The sequence below is a fragment of the Corvus moneduloides genome, chromosome 10 (assembly GCF_009650955.1).
Source record: "Corvus moneduloides isolate bCorMon1 chromosome 10, bCorMon1.pri, whole genome shotgun sequence".
Classification (NCBI taxonomy): Eukaryota; Metazoa; Chordata; class Aves; order Passeriformes; family Corvidae; genus Corvus; species Corvus moneduloides.
In genome coordinates, this window is record NC_045485.1 from 2,715,946 (window position 1) to 2,740,483 (window position 24,538).

The 24,538-nt window shown below is 51.9% G+C and overlaps 3 protein-coding genes across 3 annotated transcripts in view; 2 read left to right on the forward strand and 1 right to left on the reverse strand.

The window, feature by feature from the left end:
* Positions 1-7,207, forward strand: part of PAK2 (p21 (RAC1) activated kinase 2) — a 42,167-nt gene extending 34,960 nt beyond the window's left edge. Inside the window, exons 13-15 of the mRNA XM_032119521.1 lie at positions 1,741-1,937; positions 2,605-2,742; positions 3,679-7,207. Of these exons, the coding sequence (XP_031975412.1) occupies positions 1,741-1,937; positions 2,605-2,742; positions 3,679-3,765 (422 nt within the window). The 3' untranslated portion in view covers positions 3,766-7,207. The remainder of the gene's footprint in view (positions 1-1,740; positions 1,938-2,604; positions 2,743-3,678) is intronic.
* A 4,464-nt stretch (positions 7,208-11,671) lies between these two features.
* LOC116448814 (aquaporin-12-like) lies at positions 11,672-15,030 on the forward strand. The gene is made up of 3 exons (XM_032119773.1): positions 11,672-12,657; positions 13,089-13,205; positions 14,100-15,030. Exons 1-3 carry the CDS (start codon positions 11,718-11,720, stop codon positions 14,279-14,281), a joined length of 1,239 nt encoding a protein of 412 aa, XP_031975664.1. The 5' UTR covers positions 11,672-11,717; the 3' UTR covers positions 14,282-15,030.
* Positions 15,031-16,878: 1,848 nt separating this feature from the next.
* Positions 16,879-18,730, reverse strand: LOC116448881 (galactose-3-O-sulfotransferase 2-like). The gene is made up of 2 exons (XM_032119902.1): positions 18,392-18,730; positions 16,879-17,715 (listed from the first exon to the last, which is right to left on the reverse strand). Exons 1-2 carry the CDS (start codon positions 18,569-18,571, stop codon positions 16,879-16,881), a joined length of 1,017 nt encoding a protein of 338 aa, XP_031975793.1. The 5' UTR covers positions 18,572-18,730.
* Between the last annotated feature and the right edge of the window lie 5,808 nt (positions 18,731-24,538).

Consider the following 24,538-nt stretch of genomic DNA (forward strand, 5'->3'; position numbering starts at 1 on the left):
AATATTCCTTATTCTAGATGGTTTGCAGTCTCATTTCGTTTATGAGATGGAGTGTGAGGAAAGATTACAAGCAACCTGATTTGTGTACCAGCACTGTTGGATGCGCTGCTCGCTTGCACAGGGAGTTTTTTTTTAAGGATGTGACGTGTCTGTGCACAAGCTGTGGATTCAGAGGCTGAAGAGAAGTGGACAGTTAGAGCAGAGGATGTGGCCGAGAAGAGTTAGCTGGAGAGGGATCAAAATTGCAAAGGAGGTGTCAAAGCAAAGTGGCCAAAGGACAGAGTGAGCAGCTGAGCCAAAATCATCACCCCAGCAGATCGGGGGAGGATGAGGAGGAAGGAGACATAGAAGACAGGAGTCAGCTGCAAAAATGCCCTGTATGAAGGGGAGGTGGTGTAATCAGTGCTGAGCAAGCTCTTCTGGGGCTGTGTGATTACACTGCTTTAGCGAAAGTTTAGAGTGGGAGAAGCTGCACCTTCTTTTTGAACTCTTCTCCTTCTCTGAGGCAGTCTGGTGACAGGACAGGTCTCACCACTGCAGCTACACATGCTGCTGGTGGGTGAAACTGGGTTCCTGCCCATCTTCTTCCTCTGTGCTGGTGGCTGCTGCTGGAGGCCTGGCTGGGAGGTCAGGAGAACACACTGCAGCTGGACTGGTTGTGCAAATGGGCCGTGCTGGGAGGTGACTGTGACACCTTGATAAGGCCAAAAAGTGCAGGAGGAACTTGGTGACTCCTATAGGTTTGATTTTTTGTTTAGTTTTGGGTTTGGTTTTTTTTTTAAGGCAGCATTTTGACTGTCAGGGTGGGGTAGTTCTTTGTTAAATGGTCTTGGTACAACTTGGCACTTCATGACTTGGCTCTTTCCTTAGCACTGCTTGGCATAACACTTCCAAAATCACCCCGGAATTTAAATTTCTCTCTCTCTTCTCTCCCTCTCTCTCTCTCTCTTTCTCTAACTTAGTGTCAATGATAAAGTAATATCTGTCTCCTGCCTTAACTGTGTTCTTATTGATGCTTTACATGCCTGGGAAGTGGGAGTGCTGCAGCTGGATAAAGTAACATGATGGGACATGCATTGCTGCTGCACCTGAAGGCTATAGGAATAGGTGACTTTTCTCGTTTTCTTGAGTGTGGTTGTTCTCTTTGGTAGTTACCTTGTGGAAAGGTTTGTTTGTCCAGGTTCCTGCTGCTGAGTGGGGTTAGCACTGCACTTCCCTGGAGCCTTGTTTCCGTGTCTGTCAGCTGTAGTACCTGTATAGATGGCCAAAGTGCTGTGAAATGTTGACCTCAGTAGCTGCACAAGTACAATCTGTTTAGCAGGGCAGAAGCCATGGATTGTGGATGTATTTCTTCTGGTTCAGGCTGTATAACACACCACGTGCAGAACACTCTCTGCCTGTGCTCTGCCTGAGTGCTTATTTTGGCTGTTACCATTCTGGGTACTCTTGAAGGAAGGACTGAGCAAAACACCATTCTTCTACAGGGTAATTCTTGTAACCAGAGGGCAAAAGCTTTGTCTTCACTCCATGGAATTCTGCCCTGCTTAAGCACCTTCAGGTTTTGTATCTTCATTGCACGTTGGCTTTTTTAATACGGAGAATGTTGTGGGGGAGGAAAGAAGAAACTGCCCCCAAGCCCCTCTCAATGAAATATATATGTGTAGCAATAGAGAAGTCTTCTAGGAAAGCTACTTCTTGGCATGCACCAGTTTAACCTCTTCAACTTGTGTTGTCCTGCAGCCGACTTTGGGTTCTGTGCCCAGATCACCCCCGAGCAGAGCAAGCGCAGCACCATGGTGGGAACTCCGTACTGGATGGCTCCCGAGGTGGTCACACGGAAAGCCTACGGCCCCAAAGTGGACATCTGGTCCCTGGGCATCATGGCTATCGAGATGGTGGAAGGAGAGCCCCCGTACCTCAACGAGAACCCCCTGAGGGTAAGAGGCCCTGGCATTGCTGGGACTGGGTGTTCACCACTGTCAGTAATTGTTCATTGATTGTGTCTGCATTAAAAAGAAAATGAAATGAAAAAACCAACAAGCTTCAGCAGTACAAGAAAATTCCTCCAGAGGAAGAAAGCTGTCTTGAATTTGCAGTCAGCCTTACCCTGACTCCCCATCCTTGGAAGTGTCCAAGGCCAGGTTGGATGGGACTTGGGATAGTGGAAGGTGTCCCTGCCCAAGGCAGGGAGTGGAACAGGATGGGCTTTAAAGGTCCCCTTTCAACCTAAACCAGTCTGGGATTCTGTGATGGTACTTAGAAGATTTGCCTCCCTGTAACTGAAACACAGGACTTTGACCTCAGGCCTCTGTGACAGTTTAGGGAAAGTAAATCCATGGTGTTATGGAAAGTGCTGCTGTGTCACAACTTGATACTTTCTTTGCTAGGGTCAGTATCTGTTGCCGCAAGATCTTGAATATCATTTTGCTACTAGCAAGAATAGGTCATGACTGCCTACACTTGTGGCATTTTTACAGTTCCATTCTCTGAAGTTGAGGAGAAGTAGGCTGCAGAGCCCTCTCATCTGAGGGCTTGCCACCAGGCAGGTCAGTTTGGCATCTTTTAAAGCTTGGTTTTGGTTGTACCTTATTCTTCATTTTACAGGCTTTATATTTGATAGCAACTAATGGCACCCCAGAACTCCAGAACCCCGAGAAACTGTCCCCGATATTCCGGGATTTCTTGAACCGATGTTTGGAGATGGATGTGGAGAAAAGAGGATCAGCCAAAGAATTGCTACAGGTGAGACTCAGCTTTTCTCACAGTGTGAGGTCCAGAAGGCACACTCAGGTCAACCACACCATAGACTGACACCCTTGCTTTTTTTCTGTGTTTTCTCCTGTGAACTGTAGTGAGAGCAGTTGGTAGGAGAGATCTATAACACACTCCAAAGTTGTTCCATCATAATCTGTGCCTTCACTCTGCCACTGCCAAAGTTTAGCAACTCCCTTCAGGAGGTGGCCATTGATAGCATTTGCACTGCTTTTCATACTTACACTTGTGAATGTCCAACTGTGAATCAGAACTCCAGATAAAATAATCTGCTGGTCTGACATCAGCGTTCAAGCCTTGAAAAGAAAAGTTTCCCTTCTCCCCCGGGTTCTGCCCTGCGAGCTGAGCAGCTGGAGCAGTGTCCTTGCCATCGTGCCACCGTTTCTCCTTTTATTTTTGATTTTTGAATACTTTCTGTGCACTGGGAAAAAGCTGGTTTGTTAAATGGGATCTGCTTGTAGGCAGCATTGTGTGAAGGAGTGATCCCACTTCTTCACACAATGAGTGATCATCCCCACTGATGCTGTTCCTGGGGAGAGCAGTAGAAGATCTGAGGCAGATGATGCAGAGGCTTTCCCAGTAAAGCCAGCTGCTGCTTCTTATCTTTCTCTGACTATTTCTTGTTTAGATCTTTGTTTTGCTCACTGCAAGTGCAGCTTCAATACTCACATTTTCCAAAAACAGTGAGATATTCCAGGAGAAACTCCATTGGGCAAGGCAGTGTGAGCCCAGCCAGCTTGGGATCATTTTGTCCTTGTAGCCATCAGGAGAAACACATGAAACAAGTCAGCAGTTCAAATGCAGAGTCATTCCTGCTTAGCTCTGTGGAGACATGAATCCTGCTGGAAATCAAACTTTTAAAAGCATATCTTTCACTGATTCCTTGTGTTTGTGTCTTCCTGGCAGCATCCCTTCTTGAAACTGGCCAAACCTCTGTCCAGCTTGACGCCACTGATCCTGGCAGCCAAAGAAGCAATGAAGAGTAACCGCTAACATCCTGCCACAGCCTTCTTCCTTTTTTGTTTGTTTGTATTTTACAAATCTTTATAATATATGAAATTGTTACACTTCGGGGGGGAGGGAAGGGGTTTTTTGGGGGTGGGAAACATCTGCAAAAGGGAAGAAACTCTCATCCAGAAGACACCCAAAATACATTGTGGCGACTCTATAGAGATCCCTGTCTGGGGTCCAGAAGGAATTGAGGGCTGAATTATTGGCCTTTGTGGGTTTTTTTATTCTGATTTTTGTTTCCCAGACAGCCCAGAAATGCCACTTGCTGTGCCCGGGGCTTTAAGGGGTTTTAACGACTTCGCTGTAACAGCTCCCGTTGTACCCTCTGGGTACTTTCAATACTTGAATGACAGATTCAAGCTTTCAGAGAGCAGTACTAATTTTACCTGCTGATCTCTTTGACTCTCCTCTTCCTCCCCTCTACCTGCAATCCCTGTGGGAAGCTCCCAGTGACCAGATTCACGGCAGGTGTGGCGAATGTGAAGGTACATCTTGCCCCTCATTGCTTTTTTGGATTAGCTGTCGCTGTACTGTAGAATCAACAACTCTGTTACTTAAGGAATCATAATGTATGGGGATGGTTTTCACTTTTTAAAATGAGTAAGGAGAGAGAGAGGGGGAAGAGAAGTATTCAGCTGTTTCTCATGCCTGTGCTCTGTGGACATTTTCTTAAAATCAAAACCGTGGCCTCTTTGTAGAACCTAATGATCGGTCAGGTCTTTGGATGTGGGTTATGGATGTGTAGGTTGGGGTCAGATACTTTATTTATGATCAAATGATCAGTTCTAGTCAGGGCAAGAAAAAATTCCAGCTGTCTTCCTGTCTGCTCTTTTTTCCCTGTTAGACTTGCTGGCCAGAAGCTTGAGGGATAAGGTGCTTGGTGCAGTGGGTGGTTCACAAACATGTATCTGTGCTCTGACTTGGGCTTTGGAAGTTATGCTGGTGCCTTTGACTTTTTTTATTTTACGTTTCCCTTCTTTGTATCAAATACATTTTTGTATATGTTGTAATTTCCCCCCCCCTTCCCCCTGCCAAGCAAATAATGCATCAACCTATGGAGTTGTCAGAGTTTAAAGTATTAGAGCTATTTTTTTCCAGTTTTGTATGTGCTCCATTTGTACTAATGAAACCAGAAGAACAAATAACCAGATCTGAGGACACTGACGATACAGGATTTTGGAACCGTGATCTGAAGAGAAGATGATGAACACCTGGACATGCCAAAGTTGTGAGATGAAGCAGAGGGGAAGCAGTGCTGTCAGGCCATCGTGGGGCCTGTTGAACTGGCTGGTGTCCCACTGATCCTTGGCACCAAGGACACTGTACCAGCCAGGATGGCTGCAGCCAACCCTTCAACACAACAAGAAGTGCCTCCTTCTGAAGGACAGCGACATCCTGAGCGGTTCAGTTCTTGGGGTGTTGCCAGGGGTGAGTTTAGCAGAGCCTGTGCCCCTTCTAGTGCTACAGTCTATGCATTTCAACCTCCCCAAAAGTGTTTCAGGAAGAGCCAAGTAGTACCAATGTGCCAAATGAGTCTGTGAAAGAACAACCATGACTTTAGTGGGATTGTATTGCCTTCCCAGCGGGGCAGGGCCTGGGACAGACAGAGCTATTGGTTGGGTGTGGACAGAGGACCCTGAATAAAAATTTTTGCACACTTTCCCAAACATTGCTGGCAGGGGATAGAAGTAATTTTCAGAGAATTTCAGTATCTATATAGAGAGAATGACATTTTGGGGACTGGTAGCCAAGGTATGACAGAACAAACTTCCAGGTGAGAGTGGCCAGGCAGGACAGCAGAGGCAGTTTGGGGGGATAGTGTAGGGGAGCAGGGCTGGGGTCTCACAGCTCCTGGGGATCGTGTGGGGCCACCAGGGTGCCTTGTTGGGCAGGTTCAGCTTGTGTTCTGCTCCTGGGTGATGGTTAAAATCTGTGTTGGGTGAATTATCTTAACTGCTCCTCACAGGGATAAATCTCTCTAGCTGCAAGTGTAAGAACAGTTATGGCTTAAAATTTTAAATCCAAGGAAGTGTCTCATTCCAGGTAAGGAAATCCAAGTGCATTTCCCTGGAAAAAAAGTTTGTTATGAGTCATAGACACTGTAATCACCCTGGTTTGAGTGTGTCCTGGCTCTCTGGTCAAATGGAGCAGTGAGGAGGCTTGGCTGAGGAAAAAACCTGTTGTACCAATGGTTTGTCCATTGCTGGCAATGGACTTGGTGAAACTCCTTGTGCCAGAGTTGAACTGGGAGCTTTTCTTTCTTTCATCTTTTTGTTTTGTTGGGGTTTTTTTTAATGGCACAATCTAGATAAATTTAGCTGTTTTTAATAGAAAACAAGAAATCATAAGTAATTTTAACTTATTAGTTCACTTCTATTGGTGTATGAGAACGGTTTAAAACATCTGTTGCAAAATTTGTCCAATTTAGTCTGCTTAGGAGACGATTTCCAAAGATTCAGCCATCCTAATGCACAAAACTTGGCCCAATCCCGAAATTCCCAAATTGTGTGTGTGACCTGGGTGTTCAGCTCCGAGGCTGGGAAGTGCCAGCATCTCCCTGTCCCCACGCAGCTGTTCTGTGGGGTGGTTTCCATGGGGATCAGGGGTGGGGCTGGCAGGAGAGGAGAGGCAGGAGAAGGTTTTTGTGCTGTGCTTTTGTGTCTGGAGGGTCAGGCATCACTTTTCTGAGGGTGTCTGCAAGGTGAGAAGCTCCGAGCCGTGCGTTTTCCCTGGTGGGAGCAGAGTGGAGTCCTTGAGTGGGTGCAGGGCTGTCAGCTCTGCTGTGTCACTGGGGCAGGTGGAGACCAGCCAGAGCTTGAGGAAAGGATGAGAAGGGACGAGTTGCATCCGAATTTGGGGATTCCTGTGCATCCCTCTTGGGTGCCCGCCCAAGATCCTGAGTGGGGGTCAGCTGTGCACGTGATCCCTCTGAAGTGTCCGTGGCTGAGGTGCAGGTGTGCAGGGAATGTGAGATTCCTGGGATGTTGTTACCATCGAACAAACCAGAGTTCTCGTTAAAAACAGCCGTGGGAATGTGCACTTTGCCCTGCCTTAGGTGTTAATGAGACTAAATGGAGCCTTCCCCCCTGGCTCTCCGTGCAGCGAGGTACAAAGGTTTGGCTACAGCAGATGGGTCCCATTGTCAGAGGGGCTGGGGAGGGAGCAAAAACGTGATTAAGGGTCTCTGCAGCTGGAATTGAGTCAATAAATCTCTCTGGTCTGTTTTTCCCTCTGTTCCTTATGCTGTTGATGGGAATGGAAGTAGGTGCAAGCTTTCTTTTTATTTTTTTAACTGTCTTCAGATGTTAATGTTGCCTTTTGTGTAATTTAATCCCATTATGTTATTTAATTGTTACTGCAATATTAACTACTGTATTTGTTGACTTTGTTTAATAACTGTTCTTTCAGGGCTAGAAATAAACTTTTAAAAAACATTTGGGGTTTTTTCCCCCCTTTTCCCTGTCATGAGTTTATACCTTTGAAGACAAGAGTACCTGAAAGAGTTCACGTGTCGGTGTTTTACTGAGATTAACAGAATGTATTTGTAATTAAGCTTTTCAGGAATGCTTTAATGATGGTGGATGTAATTTTATGCTATACCAGCCTGTTTCTTGTAAAGTTTTATTATTCATCGGTGTCAGTACCAGCCTTGGGATCACCACAAGCTTTCCTTGCTGCTGTGCGCTGCTGGCAGATGGCTGTGCCTCCCAAAAAGCCTCTGGATCGCTGATGGGAGGAGAGCAGCTCTGGAACACCCTTTTCACCCACTGTGGGAGAGAGGTCCCTCGCTCTCCATGCCAAGGGAGCAGAGCAAACACCAGCCTGGCCCGTCCCAGCCGCATCTTCCACCATCCACTCACCAGTACTGGGGTGGCACTGACGGGCCCAGTGACCCTGGCACTGTGGTGATGATCCAGGAGCTGTTCCAACAGCTCTGCTTTATTGCACCATGGGTCCCACCCAGTATCCTGCTTATAAAGGTTATGGCACAGGATCCATGGGAGCTGCTGAGCTGTCCTGCTGCCTGCTGGGAAGATCTGGCTCCTGGGTTTGCGCCGTCGCCGCTGACCAGCGTTTGACCGTGGCAGTGAGGGCACTGGGTGCCAACAGCTCTCCGAGGACTTGGGATGAGATCCATGGTGCCTCTTGGCCTCCAAGGCTGCAGAGAGCCACTTCTGTTTTCCACTGAACCTACAAAAAGGCTGTGGGATATTGGCCTGCCAAGGACAAGGAGGGTCAGTTGGTTCCGGGTGACGTTTCTGCCTCAGTCGTGAATGGTGAGGACTCGCCGTGCCCTGTGTTCCCTGTCTGCTACTGGGAAATGGGCTCTTCCCCTTTCTTGCATGTTGCACAGGCTTTGCTCATACCCTGACAGAGGGAAATGAAGAAACCACTTGTGCCCAGCAGCTGCTGCACCCAGACATGAGAATGTTGGTTTGCACGGAGCCTGTCTCTTCAGGGTTATCAATTTGTTGTAGTATCTTTGTCTTTACTTGTAATTGACCCTTTGTGCATTTAAACTGGTGATTTGGCATTTAATTTCTGGGGGAAGAAGGGACAGGAGGAGAAGGTGCTCAGTAGAACTCAGAATTATCAGGATTTTGGTACTTGAAGGAGAGCAGGGCTTTGGCTAATTTTGGCTTGCACGGCTGAAAGTTGCAAGTCCTGGATAAATCCTCCAAAGTCTTGTGTGAACTTGCTCATCCCTTGCATGTACCTACCCGAGACTAAACCCAAGGGCAGCCCCATTTTTTGAGATCAGTTTATTCTAGATTGGTATTTAAAATGCAGTATATTTGGGGGCAGCAATTTGTCCCTTTCAGGGCTGCTGTTTGGCTGCAGTGAGTTACTGCAAAGCTGAGCACAGCTGTTTGGACTGCACCTGTAGCACGCTGGTGAAAACCAGGGTGGGTGAAAAATGAGGATCCTCAATAGCAGAGGGTGTTTTCACAGTGGTGCCTGAGGAGCACTGTTGGGTATCAGTGCAGTTCCCGTGGCTCCTGTGCTGGTGCATGGTGGTGTCTGTAGATCCCTGCTTCCAGGGATTTGTACAGCTGCATTTTCCCCTTTTTTTAAAGAACTTGCATTTTGCTCTCAAGGTTATTTTTAATAAAAACAGCCGTCCTCAGTCACGTGAGAAAGCGATGTGAAAGTTTGCTGAGCTCGGCCAAACTCTGGGTGTTGCTCTCCAGATATGTGGAGGAAGCAGATTCTTCCAAGAGCTCTTTTCCCTACTGTGAATCCAACCTAAGGAAAGGTTTCTTTTCCTTGAGGGAGGGAAATACCACCAAGTGAGAACAATGACTTTCTGTGAGTTCTCTACCTGCAGCCTGTCAGGAGGGAGCAGGGCAGCACCGACACAGCTCCTTGTGCTTTTCCCAGCTGGTGTCTGCAGTGGGAATGTCCTCCAGCACATCATCACTTAAAATCGTGGGATCAGTAAGGTTGGGAAGGACCTTTAGGATCATCAAGTCCAATCCATCAAGATGTCAAATCCCAGCTGAGCTGAGTGTTGAAACAGCCCATAGGGACCGATGGGTTGGGTTTTTTAATGGGATTTTCCCAGTGGGAAGTTAGGGGTTGCTCATTCTCTTTCAGACACGTAACAGGCCCCCAGACTTGTGCTTTGGAGCTGTGTTGAGTCAGTGCAGAGGAGGCTGGGATGGGAAGAGCAGACAGTCTGTGTCAAGGCACAGATGGCTCAGTGCATGGGCTGCAGGTCCTGGTGTTTCCTGGAGGGTTGTGAGCAGTGAATCCAGCTTGGTACAACTGTGGATCAGCGCTGAGGGCACTGATGGGACTCGGGGCAGCTCCTTGGACTGGTCTGGAGGGGAGACATGCCCACACCTTCCTCAGGACAGATGCCTCCTGCAACTCCTTGAGCTTTCTAGAGTCAAGGATGACCCATCTTTGTTATTTTTTCCTCTCAGTGAATGCTTATTCTAAGGATTCAGGTCTTTTCACGAAGCACAATTAACTCTTGGATCTCCTGGAACCCTTTTCCCTGCTTGACCACAAAGGGAAACCTGCCCTGGGTTCCTGCTGCCTTGTGACAGCAGCTGGGAACAGCTGCTGGAAAGCTCTAATCCACCCCCTGCCCGCTAAAACTCCCCTTAAATAACCTTGTAACTCTTTTGTTCTGTAGCTGTTCCCTCTTGGAGGGTGAAAATAGCGAGGGAGCTCAGCTCTTGTGACCCTTCAGTGGTTTTGGGGAGTGTTTATTTTGCTGAACTCTGGAAGTGCCAACTTGTTCCTGTCCCGTGGCTAAACCCCCCCCCCCCCCCCACTTAAAGATCTGCATTTTAAGCCCCGAAAGCAAGTTTGGTTTAGAGAGACACTGATGTTCCAGCTACAAAAAAGGGGGTTTTGGTGGGAATATTGGGATTTTTAGATCGTTTTTGTTCCTAGAAGAGCAGGCCTGCAAAGCTGTGTGGAGGCTGCTGTCAGCACTAACACAAATGAGGGAACGAGCCCCTGGCATTGTTTAATCCCATAGTTCTCCTTGGAATCAACAGCTCCCAGCTCCTCTCTCCAGCCTGGGTTAAATGTCCCACAACTGCAGGATGTGCCATGGGCAGAATTACAAGCAATGAGGGGGAAATAGCTTTTAAACCTTAGAACATTTATTTCCTAAGGCCCAACCCTTACAATGCTTGAAAGGAAGGGAAAAAATCCATTTCTGGGGAAAGGAAAAGATGCTGGAATTTCTTTCCCAGTTTTACCAGTCTGCGTCCCATAATCTGGTGGCTCTCTTCCAGGGGCTGGATTCAGGCTGGGTCCTCGTGAGGTTTTATTTCTAAAGAGAAAACTCTACTGGTTCTACTCTCAGGACCTCTGTGGTTCCTGAGAAACACAGAAGGAGGTGAAAAGAAATGAGGTGGATTGTGATACCAAGTATTTTATAGTTGGTTCTGCAGTGATGAGTAGCTTTGGCCAGCGCTTTGTTGCTGCCAGAGGCCAATTTTCACGAGGACAAAGTTACTAATTTATGAGACTCCTCAAGAATGTTTCATCTTCTGTTATTCAAGCCAAGTCATTTGTTCATTTGAGGTGAAAGATGGGTGCTTGTCCTGTCAGCTGCAGGGAGAATTGGGGTGAAAAGAGTTAAACTCGCGAGGTTCTGAGGCAGGCTGACCAAAAGCAGGGCAGTCTAGGGGGGGAGGAGAGGAGGGTTTGGGTGATGGGTGGTTGGCAGCGTGGTCCCTCTCCTTGCCCACACCTCCCGTGGTTTGCAAAGCAAGCCCTGTGAGTGCCAGGGACCCTTCCCAAAACCACTCTGGGGCGGGCACTTGGGGATGGAAAGGAGGGGGAAGGCAGATGAGAGGAGGGACGGTGGTGCAGGGGGAGAGGCTGAGCTGTGGCCTTCACAGGCATCCCCACGATGTCGTGTTTCTTCTCTGCTGTCCAAGGCTGTTGGGGGAGAGGCTCCAATGCATTTGGAGCATCTGCTCCTGCTTTTCATGGCTTGAACTGTATGAAGAGCCTCATCCCTGCTCAAGTGCTGTGCTTCAAACCTGTGTTTCCTGGTAATTTCTTATATAAATGGCATGGGGGGGAAATAAAATGGCCCAAATCAAAGCTGTTGGCTCTTTGTGTGTGACGGGGCACTGAGAGGAGCTGGGTTACCCCAGCACTGCCTGCCCTGGGGGTGCAGGAGAGCCCCTTCTGCCTGAAGGGATGGGAAATGGGAGCTCAGGGTGGCGGTGGCACTTCTGCAGAGCAGGGAAATGACTCAGAAGACACATCATGGATTGTTTACCATGGATTCCCAGAGTGGTTTGGGTTGGAAGGGGCCTTAAACTGATCTCTTTCCACCCCCTCCATGGGCAGGGACTTCCACTATCCCAGGTTGCTCCAAGCCCCAATGTCCAACTTGGCCTTGGACACTTCCAGAGACGGAGCAGCCACAGGCATTGGAGCCAAGCAGAAAGAAAATGAAGTTTTTTGTTCCTTCTGGAAGAGCTGTCAGCTCTGGGGGGCTGCTGTGGGCTCCAGCTGTGACTGCTGGGGCTGGGGGCTCAGTGCTGGTGGAGAGAACACCGGGATTTGCTGGGACAAACACCTTGGTGGCTGCTGCAGCTGCTGTGAGTCCGGCAGCTCCCGTGGCACCGGCATTGCCCCGCGGGGGCCACACGTGTGGCCTTTCCCAGGCCTGTCGGGCTGTGCCACGTTTGCTTAGGCTTGGCTTTATAAAGAGGAGGTTGCAGGAGCTTCCTCTGCTCCGTCCCGGGTTTGGTCCAGACGCTGCCCCCAGCACAGCCTTCACTATGGATGGCTTGAATGTCTCCATTGCTTTTTTTTTCCTGGTTGTTGGGGTGTGCCAGCTGCTCAGGTGGCTTTCCAAGAGGCTTCTGTCCCCCGGAACACACGGCTGCCTTGCCAGGGAATTTGCTGGCTCGCTCCAGTTGTGCATGAGCTGCCTCGAGCTGAGGATGCTGATGGATATTGGCCCCTGGGGTGGTGGCTTTGGCCTGGACGTGGTCCTGACGCTGCTCTTCCTCCTCTCCGCTGTCCACAGCGCCTCTTTTGACGGAGCATCCGCCAACCCCACCGTGTCTCTCCAGGAGTTCCTGCTCCTCGAGTCCAGCCTGGCAGCCACGGTGGCCAAGCTGCTGGCCCAGGGTGTGGGCACAGGGACGGGCTGGGCTCTCACCTGGCTCTACTGGTCCTGGGAGCTGACACAGCTGCACTTCATCCAGCACCTGATCGCGCCCGAGTGCAGCTCCTCCATCCGCGCCTCCCTGCCCCACGCTGCCTTCGTGGAAGGCTCCTGCTCCTTCCTGTTCCACCTTGTCCTGCTCAAGGTGCGACAGAGTCACCCCCTGTGCCGGGTCCCTGCGCTGGCAGTGACTGTCACCTTCCTGACCTACACAGGTGAGCAGCACCGGCGTTCCTTTTTCCAAGTCGTTTGGAAAACTACCTCATTTGTGGGGGAGGAACAGCCCCTTTTTCATCTTCCAGGACTGGAGAGGTAGGGATTGATAAGGCTCCTGAGGTGTTTGTTTTCTGTTCTTTTGGGGAATATTCACTGTGGGATGAAGATGGCACTTTAGGGTGTCTGGGCTGCAGGTGAATGTCAGCTCACAGCCATAGCTCAAGACCGGGATCACTTCCCTGGAATGTCCCCTACTACAATCCCTCGGTCCTGCACTGAGCTTTTTCCACTTCCCACAAAGCTCAGGACGATGAGGGTGGGATTTCCCCGGTCCAAGAGCTGCCCCAGGCAGGCAGGAGGGGTCCCAGCCCTCTGTCAGCGTTCCAAAGGATGTGGTGGGACTGTTGGCCACGTTTCTCTTCCCACACAGCTGGACCGTTCACGGGGGCCATCTTCAACCCTGCCCTGGCCACAGCCACCACCTTCCACTGCTCGGGGAACAGCTTCTGGGACTACATCCAGGTTTACTGGCTGGGGCCCCTCGCAGGTGAGATCTTCCCAGGGGGCAGGAGCTGGGATGGGGGCAAGGCAGAAGTGCTCAGTGTAACATGGACTGTTCTGGCAAAGGGCTGAACTTGGGGTTGCCAGTGGCAAGTGTCATTTTTCATCCTGCCTCACTGTCTCTGGGGTCATCTCTTTGCTATCCAATGTTTTTAAAATGCACCTTCTGCACAGTACAGGGGCAGAAATCTTCCTGAAGCCAAAGTCCAGGGGAGGTTTAGTGAAGGGTAATGGCAGGCTGAGTTATGCTTTGGGGTTGTCCTCAGCTCCAGGATGGTCATGGGGAGCTGGATGTGTGCTGAGAGAGGAGACAAGTCCCTGAGGGTGGAGCCAGGTGGGAGTCGGGCTCTGCTGCCAGAGAACAGCGATGGAACAAGAGGAAACGGCCTCAAGCTGCCCCAGGGGAAGTTTAGGTTGGATATTGGGAAAATGTCTTCCCTGAAGGGTGGTCAGGCACTGGCACACTCTGCTGAAGGCAGTGGTGGAGACACCATCCCTGCAGGGGTTTAAAAGCCATGTGGATGTGGCACTTGGGGACATGATTAATGGACTCTTGGCAGCACTGAGGGAATGGCGGGACTCAAAGGGCTCAGAGGGCTTTTCCAACCTTAATGATTCTCTGCCAGAAAACCACTGGGGTGGCTGATGGCCCTTTTGGGTCAAAACAAGCCTTGTTTATTATGTTAAGGACACAGTGGTTAAATTCACCTTAAAGCAGCACAGCGAGGGTCCCTCAGCTCTCAGTGGGGACTTCAGTGGTGCTGAGCTGCCTTTTGGTCATGGTGAAGGTTGTGACAAGGAGCCAAAACCACTGCTGAGCCATGGGGAGGGTGGAGATGCTCAACAGAGCGCTCAGAGGGGGTCTGTGCTCTCATTCCAGGGATGCTCGCTGCCCTCCTGCTCTTCCAGGGCAACATCCCACGCCTCTTCCAGAAAAACCTTCTCTACAGCCAGAAGAGCAAATACAAGGTGCCCAAGGCAAAGGTGGCAGCACAGGTGGAGAGTGACAAACCCCAGCAGAAGAGGAAAGCTGGGAAGAGCAACTCGGAGCCCCGTGCCTGAGCTCAGGGGTCCTGGCTGCCCTTTTCCTGGGAAAGGGTTTCCCAGTGTGGAGGATTTTGCTGCTTGTTCAGTCCTTAAAGCATCACAAAGGAAGCCCTTGCAGGATGCCTGAGCCCCCGAGCTCCTCTGGGAATTTTGGGAGAACCTGAAATATTCCAGGCCCACATTGCTGCCTCAGAGAGAAAACTCTGAACACTTCTGCACAAATTGCTGGTTGTCTTGTGGGCCATGCCACGGGCAGGCTTGAGCAACTGGGGGTTATTGCATCGTGCAACGCCTGAAATAACCCCACTGGGTCTCTTGCAGCCCTAAAAACAAAGTATAAACCAGTGATTGCCTTGGGCACTTGGGATGGGAAGGAAACAGGCTTTGAGCTTTCGAGTTATTAATGGATACTGGTTAAAAATTGGTGGGGTTTGAGTTAAACTTGACCTGAAGTCCCTGAACTGCACAGGCTAAACCCAGCAAGTCTTGGAGAGGAATTAAAAATGTTCCAAGGCAAGAGAGTTCACTGGCCACGGGAGACCCTGCTCCTCTGGGGATGTGCTTAGCCTGGGTTCTGGTACTGTAAAACATCAAGAAATGGTGCACAAAGGGTCTGTGGTTAGAAAAAAAAAAAGAGACCCAGGCAGCTGCTGTGGTTGAGCACGTGGATCCCTGGGCTCTGCTCTGTGTCTACGTGAAATACTCCTAACTGTAAAATTACGGTTTGTGGAAAAAAATAATAAAAATAAACGCTGTGGTTGGCATTTGAGTGAGTGATGTCCTTCCTGTGAGGAAAGGGAGGGAGTGTGGGGGGAAACACCTGCTGGGAACAGGGATATCCCCGGGCTGTGCTGGGGCCAGGGCACCCCATGGGAGCCGCACGCTGGGCGCTCCTCAGGGAAGAGCACAGGACCTTGTGATGCTCTGGCTGTTCCAGTGTCTCTGCCCTGGGTCATCTTGGCAGGAGCTTGAGCAGGAATGACCTGCTCCTATTTCTTGAGGTGCAAACAGGGAATAAGGAAGTGGCACCCAATTAAAACCTGGAGTGGAAGTGTCAGATGCAGGTTTGGTACCCAGTGTCCAGCCCTGCTCCTCCCTGCGCTCTGCTGTGTCCATGGAGGACAACCCCAGAGTGCTGCACGGCCTCTGGGCTGCCCATCCCAGTTGATTTCCTCTGGGATTGCCCTCTGGAGGGATGTGCAGGTCCCCCAGGAACGCCAGACCTCTGAACCCATGAGCCCACCCCACATCCCAACAGGAGAAATGAGGGAAGGGACCAACACAGCAATACATGGATGTGCCTCAGAGATGAAACTTCATGGAACATGCAGCACCCCAAAAACGTGGAGCAAACTCCCCAAATGGTGCCCTCTCCTTGTCCCTTGGCACTGTCCCGGGAAGGGACTGGGAGCACAGTCTGGCTTTTTTCCTGGCTAAACTGAACAGGAGGCCTTTGGGTGGAAACTGAAACCTTTGAGGCTCTTTGCACCTGCCCCAGGGAGAGCCTGGGATGCTCAGATCCCCTGGGCAATTTTTCTGGAACCTCTTTTGGTTTGGAAACCGTGCTGAAAAGACAGAGATGAGGCCTCCATTCTTCCCAGCTGATTTGCTGGCTCTGCTTTTGATTCAAGGAGAAGTGTAGGATGAGAAAAGTCAGGCCAAGTTGCCCTCCATGAGCCATTCCTGTGGGATCTTTCCCCGGGCAGAGTGTAGGATACTCGTGGGTTGGGATATCCGGCTGCAGAGAGGCTCATGAGGTGTCTCCCTGTCACACAGGGGTGGAACTTGAGTCTGACACTGCAGTGTCTGTGTCAGCCCCAGAGTAGGACACTGATCCTATAAATGCAGCATCCAAAGGCAGCTTGGAACCACAGTCAGGGCAAAAAAATGCTGGGGCTCCCTATTTTCCAGTTTGGTGGGGTTGGTTTTTTTTGCTTGGTTGCTTGGTTGCTTGGTTGGGGGTTTTTTTTTTGGTGATTTTTTTGTTGTTGTTGTTTGGGGTTTTTTGGGATTTGGTTTGGGGTTTTATTTTTTTTTTTCTTTTGCTTTTCAGGACATTTTCAGATGTTTGGGGTGTGCTTCTGTGGCTTTTGGGGAGGTCATCTACAGGGCAGACTGATGTAAATAAGGGGAATTTAAGGAGTGACAGTGAATGTTGTTATTTTTAATTTAGAGGCTGCTTTTCCAGCACGGTAACGGAGCAGGGGAGAAGTGCAGCTGCACAGACAGACAGACCCATTGCCAAGCTGTAAGTCAAACTCCACAGCTCTGATTTACAGCTTGGCCCTGTTCTGTTGCAGCCTCTGGTGCGGGGCCGAAGATTTGGGCTGCTCTCCTGGATCTGCTCCTCGCTGCTGGAGCCGGTGCTGTGCTGAGGCTTCAGCTGCTGATGGGGGGGGATTCCCCTGTGGAAAAGTCCTGTCGAGCCCCTGCTCCAGCCCGTCCTGCTCCCGCAGAGCGCAGAGCTTGTGCTCAGGGGTGCACGGACAGAGGTGACCGGGCTGGCGTGGGCAGCACCCCCAGCCCGCCGGTGCCCCCCGGCCGGGAGGGCTGAGCCCCGCTGTCCCCAGCAGGGGCGGATGGAGAAGGATGCCCGGAGGGGCCAGGGGGGCTCAGTTTCGGGTGGCCTCCTCGGAAGGGGCACGGTCCGCCGGGGGGTTCTCGGGGGGCTGCGGGGAGAACTGCTTCTTGTACAGGAGGCTGCTGTACTGCAGCTCCGGCGTCACCAGCCGCCGGCACGTCCGCTCCAGCTCCTGATCCAAGCCCTCCTTGAGGTTATAGCCCAGGATCCTGGCCGCGCCGTGCTGCAGCGGCCGCAGGGAAGAGTCCTTGATGTCCTTGGGGACCACGCTGCCCGTGCCCTGCAGGCAGGTCCGGGCCAGCTCCGCCTGGCGCTCCCGCAGCGCCTGCACCTCCCGCCGCATGCGCTCCCGGCCGATGTCCCGGTCGATCCTTTCCCAGAAGGTCCTGTTAAAGTGGGTGTAGATTTCCCAGTCCAGCCTGTTCCAGGCCTTTAGCTTCTCCACGACGCTGTCCGGGAGGGGGGACTTGGTGCTGCTGTCCCTGGAGTTGAGCGGGAAGGAGATGACGCTGTCCAGGTCCCAGCACAGCATCTCCTTCAGCAGCACCATGGACTCGTCAAAGTACTCGGAGATGAGCAGGAAGTCGAAGGACGCCTCGATGGCCTTCAGCATGAGCTGCACGCGCCCAGGGGACACCTCTCCGTCGGGGTTGAAGCCGAAATCGAAGGTCATGAGGTTCCTGGCGTAGTGGCGGTCGCCGCTGGCGGGGTTGTAGTAGCGGTAGGGCTGGCTGAGGAACTCCTCCAGGCTGCGGACGCGCGAGAAGGCCGACGCTCCCTTGTAGTACACGAAGGAGGACTCCATCAGCTGCACAGGGTTCCTCAGGATGGAGAAGTAGACAGCAGAGCTGGGCACCACTTTCTGCACCTGCAGAGGAGAAGAAGAAGGGTTTAAAAGGGGGGGTAGGGAGAAGGGATCCTCTCGCCCACAGTGCTGGTGAGCAGAGGCACCCGCTGGGGCTGGAGATGGTGGGTGCTGGGGAGGATTTCAGGGTGTAGCTCATCAAAGGAGCTGCAGGGAGCTTTAGAAGAGTCACACGGGGAGAGCAGTGACCAGAGCTCCCCACAATGGGCTGCCACAGCTGCGTGGCTGGGCTGGGATGGAGATACTGCCCGTCTTCTTCCCTTTCCCCATGCCCACCTGTCCTCAGGTGGCATCCAGAGGGGTGGATGCTGAGCACTGCTGACCTGACCTGGTGCCCTTTGGCTGTTCTCCTCTTGCAGCTGGTCCCCTCTGGACCTGTCCAGGGAGCAGGACATGTCCCAGGGCCCACCAGACAAGAAAGAGATGAGAGTTGCTGCCTGCTACAGATGCTGTCTCCCATCTTGCCATGGGTCACAGCAAAGGGATTCATCAAACCTGCTCACAAAAGAGCAGGATCTCATCTCAGGAGATGCCAATGACATGCCAGGTACCTGTGGGCAATCCTGGTTCTCTTTAGTTCATCCCTGCAGAGTTTATGTGCTCGACAGGTGCCCCTCCTTGTGCCCCATGAGCCCCTGTCCCCCTGCCCCACTCGTCCCTCTGAAAGGTTTGCCCGTACCTCCGGCTGCAGGAACCGCATGTGGTGGCAGAGGATGTTGAAGCGCCGGGGGCTCTGTGGGGAGAAGCCCTGCACGAACCTGGCCAAGAAGTGGTGTGGGTAGTTGAGCTGGAAGCCCCCGCCGAGGGGGAAGGCGAAGGTGAGGTTGTGCATCTCCCCGAAGCGGAACAGGATGTTCATGACAGTGCTGCTGGCGCTCTTGTGGACTTTCAGGAAAACAATGTCAGTCTTGGGCTTGCACGTCTTCCCCTGAGAGGTGACCCCTGTGGCCTGCTGACCTTCTCCAGGTGTCACCTCCTGGGCCTTAAAGGCTTCTGTCCAGTTTGGGGAAAATGCTGTCTCCAGGTCTGTTTTGTAAGAACCCTCTGCCTGCAGAGGTTGAGCTGAGTTTGGGACGGGCTGTGTAAATGAGGTGCCCCTCTCAGGGTGGGGAGAACCCACGGCTCGAGGCTGAGCCTGGCTCTGTACCTCCACCTGCGCCATTCCAGGTGGGGACATTCCCCTCTGCTCCTCCGTGCTCAGCCTGTTTGCAAAGACGATGAACTTGCTGGTGACAGCTTCTGCCAAAACTGCGGCGATCCTCCCGGGAGGGCTCGGAGAAGGACTTTCTCTGGCTGCTTTTTCCAGGCCTGGAAGCTGGGGTTTCAGCTCTGTGGCTGACAGATGGGCTTTCTCCTTCTCCCTGCTCTCCTCAGGCTGCTGCATCTGGTGCTCCCCTTGGCTGCTTTCCGGAGGGGTCTCCTTGCTGAAGTACAGGTGCATCCTGAAAACATCCTCAGCTGGAGCAGGGTCTGGCACAGCTTCCCTCTGCCCCTGTGGGGAGTCCTCCTCCCACAGCAGGTCGGGGCTGTGGAGGGCAGAGCTGAGCTTGTGGCCCGTGGTCTGCTGCAGGCCACGCTCCAGCTCACACTGGCAGCTCCTGTGACAGGGAGGGCACAATACTCAGCTGCAGGAGGTGGGAGGACAGTGCAGAGGCAGCTCCTCTGCAGCCCACAGAGCCCCCTGAGCCCCCCCCCCCCAAGTCACCCCAAAACGTGTTTCCCTCTTTTCTTGGGGTGGGTGGCATTGCTGATGAGTGTAGGGGCTTCACTGCTGCCCTGGAGGGTGGGAGTGGGTGCAAGAACTTGGGCTTGATCATCTTGGGGGTCCTTTACAACCTTAACGATTCTATGAGGAAGAGAAGGACAGGGCAGCAGTGATGTGGCAGTGTCTCTGTCTTCCTGGAGCATGATGGGCTGGTGGAAGGGGCAGAGCAAGAGGAGGCAAGGAGAGAGAAGAGTTGGTAGCCTGCAGAAGAGCTGGAGGAACAATTGCAGATAACCCCAGACTGGGAGGACTGGGCTCAAGGGCTGTGGGGTTTTGTGGTGAGCCAGGACAAAGCCCAGAGCAGCCTTGTCTGACCCCAGGGTGGGCTCAGCTCTGGCCAGGGCATGGGGGTGAGATGTGGGACCCCCAGAGGATCCTCTGTCACCTGGATTTTCTTCCCTGTCTAAGGAAGACCCTGCTGGGTGGTTTTGAGGAGGGCGATTCTGAGCCCACCTCAGTGGCCAGTGAAAGCCTGGAGGATGAGCTCCAGATTTATAATTCTGCTCAGGACCTACCCAGGAGACTGCAGCTTCTCCACAACCTGAAGTGTGACCAGGAGGAGGATGAGGAGGCTGAAGGAGATCCAGAGCCGACCTGGCTGGCACCTGTAGATTGCACTCAGCTTCCTGCAAGGAAACAGACGTTTGAGACCATTGGTGGGGAGAAGCAGCCAAGCCCATTGGTGTGTGTGAGGCAGGAGGGAAAGGCGCCTTGAGGCTTTTTTATTAGCTTTATTTAAGATAAGGTCACATTTTCAGGGGTAGAAATGATGCAGAGGCAGTGATAACCAAGGAACCTCCGAGGCAGTGCCCGAGCAGTGCAGCCTCGTGGAAATTTCCAGATGGGCCACAGATATTGTGCTGGAAAGCAAACAGTGATAACCACTGGCTCCCTTGGCTGCTCAGGGACGCAGCCCGAGCTCCCCCCAGGCAGCAGGAGCAGGGCACTGCCTGTGTGTTCCTGCCCTGCCTGGCCTAGAAGGATCAGGATCCTGTCTTTATCAACATGGACAAGAAAACTCTTTTTTCCCTGCTCTCCTGTAGCGGGTTGAGTTCGAAACCGGGCGGAAACACCAATTAAGTGTAGTGGTTTTGGTTCAAAATATTCATTACTTACTTATTTTCCTTCTGTGAGGTAAGAATTAGGAGAAAAGCAAAGCAGGCACAAACCTTAAGCAGTTGCAGTACAATGAAAGAGTTTTATTACTAATAGAATTAAAAGTAAAGAGAAATAACAAGAAATTAAAGCAAATCCCCCCCCCCCTTCCAGCTCTTCTCTCCTTATACCCAACTCGCACCAAGGATAACAGAACATGGGATATTAGGCAGTGTTGCAGTTCTTGAAAAGTCTCTCTCTTATGCTTAAGGAAAAAAGGGTTTTCTTCAGTTGCACGTGGTTCCCAAACTGCCACTAACAGCAGACCCGCCCGGAAACAAACAATCTGCTGTGTGTAGAACATCTCTCCCATGAAAAATCTCACAGTTCCTTCACACTGCTAAACATGGGCCATCACATGGGGTTATTAATCTTTTTAAGGATAAGTTATTTTGGCCTGCACACAAAGGCTTTTCTGCGCCACAAGTCTCGAACAGCCTCTTACTACTTCTATATAGCCTGGCATAGGCATTCTTCACAATCTTCACAGGCCACACGTGAATTCTCCATCCCCCCATGTACTTCAAATGGATTAAAGAGACAAACAGTTTGTGGTATTACAGTTTCTTACCACGGCATGCAGGACGGTTTTTGAGCTCCGCGCGAGAATCGCAGCACCTCCCTCTTTTTTCCCGTTGCCATTTCCAGCTCTGTCCCACAGGACTCACTTTCTCTCTGACTCTGAAGCCGCCATGTTGAAGAGTGTTCTTGTTCAGGCTTTACGGTGGGGAAAAAGCCTCGCTCCCTCTGTGCTGCTGGCTGCGTGGTGTCTTCTTCAGTTCAGCACGAAGTGTGCTGGCTGCAGACAGGAGGCTCCGCTGGCTCCCGGTGACTCTGCCAGCTCTGCATGGAGAGGAGAAGGACCCGCCTGTCCCCAGAAGCCGCGCTGGATGGGTTTATCTGTGTGGCAGTCCATGCCTGGGTTTATCTGTGTGGCAGTCCATGGCTGGGTTTAGCTGTGTGACAGTCCATGGCTGGGTTTATCTGTGTGGCAGTCCATGGCTGGGTTTAGCTGTGTGACAGTCCATGGCTGGGTTTAGCTGTGAGCAGTCCATGGCTGGGTTTAGCTGTGTGGCAATCCATGGCTGGGTTTAGCTGTGTGGCAGTCCATGGCTGGGTTTAGCTGTGTGACAGTCCATGGCTGGGTTTAGCTGTGAGCAGTCCCTGGCTGGGTTTAGCCGTGTGGCAGTCCATGGCTGGGTTTAGCTGTGAGCAGTCCATGGCTGGGTTTAGCTGTGTGACAGTCCATGGCTGGTTTAGCTGTGACAGTCCATGGCTGGGTTTAGCTGTGAGCAGTCCATGGCTGGGTTTAGCTGTGTGACAGTCCATGGCTGGGTTTAGCTGTGAGCAGTCCATGGCTGGGTTTAGCCGTGTGACAGTCCATGGCTGGGTTTAGCCATGTGACAGTCCATGGCTGGGTTTAGCTGTGTGACAGTCCATGGCTGGTTTAGCTGTGACAGTCCATGGCTGGGTTTAGCTGTGTGGCAGTCCATGGCTGGGTTTAGCTGTGTGGCAGTCCATGGCTGGGTTTAGCTGTGTGACAGTCCATGGCTGGGTTTAGCTGTGTGGCAGTCCATGGCTGGGTTTAGCTGTGAGCAGTCCATGCCTGGGTTTAGCTGTGTGGCAGTCCATGGCTGGGTTTAGCTGTGAGCAGTCCATGGCTGGGTTTAGCTGTGTGGCAATCCATGGCTGGGTTTAGCTGTGGCAGTCCATGGCTGGGTTTAGCTGTGTGACAGTCCATGGCTGGCTTTAGCTGTGAGCAGTCCATGGCTGGGTTTAGCTGTGTGACAGTCCATGGCTGGTTTAGCTGTGACAGTCCATGGCTGGGTTTAGCTGTGAGCAGTCCATGGCTGGGTTTAGCCGTGTGACAGTCCATGGCTGGGTTTAGCTGTGTGACAGTCCATGGCTGGGTTTAGCTGTGTGACAGTCCATGGCTGGGTTTAGCTGTGTGACAGTCCATGGCTGGGTTTAGCCATGTGACAGTCCATGGCTGGGTTTAGCTGTGTGACAGTCCATGGCTGGTTTAGCTGTGACAGTCCATGGCTGGGTTTAGCTGTGTGGCAGTCCATGGCTGGGTTTAGCTGTGTGGCAGTCCATGGCTGGGTTTAGCTGTGTGGCAGTCCATGGCTGGGTTTAGCTGTGAGCAGTCCATGGCTGGGTTTAGCTGTGAGCAGTCCATGGCTGGTTTAGCTGTGTGGCAGTCCATGGCTGGGTTTAGCTGTGAGCAGTCCATGGCTGGGTTTAGCTGTGAGCAGTCCATGGCTGGGTTTAGCTGTGGCAGTCCATGGCTGGGTTTAGCTGTGTGGCACTCCATGGCTGGGTTTAGCTGTGAGCAGTCCATGGCTGGGTTTAGCTGTGAGCAGTCCATGGCTGGGTTTAGCTGTGAGCAGTCCATGGCTGGGTTTAGCTGCCTGCGGCTCTGGGACAGTCCCCCCCAGCGACCCAGGGTCCGTGCCGCAGTGTTGGGAAAGGGGGAAGGGGCAGTGGCCCCAGCACGGCGGGGCCTGGAGGCTCGGAGCCCCCCCCACCTTCCAGCAGGCGAGCTCCAACAAAAAGGGAACTCCCGCCTTTCCGTGCGGTTTAAATATGTAAATTGTGATTAGCGTCATTAGTCTAAAAGACTGTCCATCAACTCAGGTTCAACCCACTACATCTCCCCACGCTCTGCTGTTGGACTGCCATCTGCACAGGCTCCAGCTGGGGCTGCAGATGTGATGCCACCATAGGGGCCCCAGCAGTGCCTGGATTTTAGTCTGATTTTGGCCACATCTACAACAGCAGTGTGATTTCTTCAGGCCATCAGAATTGTGCTGTCAGGGTTTGGGTTGTGTATGGTGGTATTTAAGCCATGGAAATGCTGCCACAGGGCTCCTACTGTTTGTAGGGCTTGCTGCAAACCCTTGTGGAGCTTGATTGTAGCTTTAATCATCAGTGAATCGGTCGAGGGACTAAATTTCCTGGAAAAAATGATTTGTTTGTATTTTATTTTTTCACAGAAAGGTTGTCCAGTCCCAGCAGATGTGGCACTTGGAATCATGGGTTGGTGGTGGCCTTGGCAGTGCTGGGGGAAAGATTGGACTCGATGATTTTAGAGGGCTTTTCCAACCTGAATGGTTCCATTATTCTGCTGGTTTTTCCCCAGGAAGCTCATTGTTGTGTAACAGGAGATGATTTGTACTGAGGATCTGGTTAAACCCTCTGGGACTGGGCTCTGCTGTGGGGGAAGTCCAGGCTGCCAGCCCCACGTGGCTGCTCTCCCCTCTCAGGGAGGGAGAGTCACCCACAGCAAGGATCTAAATGGGAGGAATTAATGAGAGCAGAAATTTGGGCAGAGCCTGCTTGGAAGCCGCATTCCAGCAGCCAACCCGGCTTTGTTGGCATTGCTGGCTTCCTGCAGTGGTCAGCTTTGGGCCAGGACAGTGGGACTGGGACTGCACAGACCTGCTTGTCCCAGAGCTTCTTCATCTCCGTGGTGCTTCATCTCCTACTCCAGGCAGTCCTGTGACACGTGGGAGCAGAACTGGCTTGGTGAGGCAGCAGTGACACAAACGTGGGCTGTCCAAAGGGGTCACGTGCATCCCACTGGTACAGGTCAGGAATTTAGGTTTGCTATTGAGAAACTGGATTTGTTCCAGGAAAATCATCAGCTGTCATGATTAAGTAGTGGTTTGATAAGGACAGCACTGCTTGCAGTGGTTGGACACTCATGGACACGGTTCTGCCCTGCTCCCAGTAGTGTGCCTTTACTGAGCTGAAACTCTCAGCTCCTCCCAGGAGGATTTTAGTGTATAAAATACTCGGGGCTTGAAAGGTTGGGAGCTCTTAGGCTGTGGCAGTACTACTGAGGATTCAAAAGGTGTCATTACTGCCTGTCAGCATCACAGCATCCCCCATCCCCATGGCAAC

Excerpts from the sequence above, each read along its gene's own strand:
- LOC116448814 (XM_032119773.1), top strand. The coding sequence starts at position 11,718 with ATGAAGTTTTTTGTTCCTTCTGGAAGAGCTGTCAGCTCTGGGGGGCTG. Across the intron at positions 12,658-13,088 it reads CACCTTCCTGACCTACACAG|CTGGACCGTTCACGGGGGCC; the intron begins GTGAGCAGCACC and ends CTTCCCACACAG. Across the intron at positions 13,206-14,099 it reads CTGGCTGGGGCCCCTCGCAG|GGATGCTCGCTGCCCTCCTG; the intron begins GTGAGATCTTCC and ends CTCTCATTCCAG.
- LOC116448881 (XM_032119902.1), bottom strand. The coding sequence starts at position 18,571 with ATGAACATCCTGTTCCGCTTCGGGGAGATGCACAACCTCACCTTCGCC. Across the intron at positions 17,716-18,391 it reads TGCGGTTCCTGCAGCCGGAG|GTGCAGAAAGTGGTGCCCAG; the intron begins GTACGGGCAAAC and ends TCTCCTCTGCAG.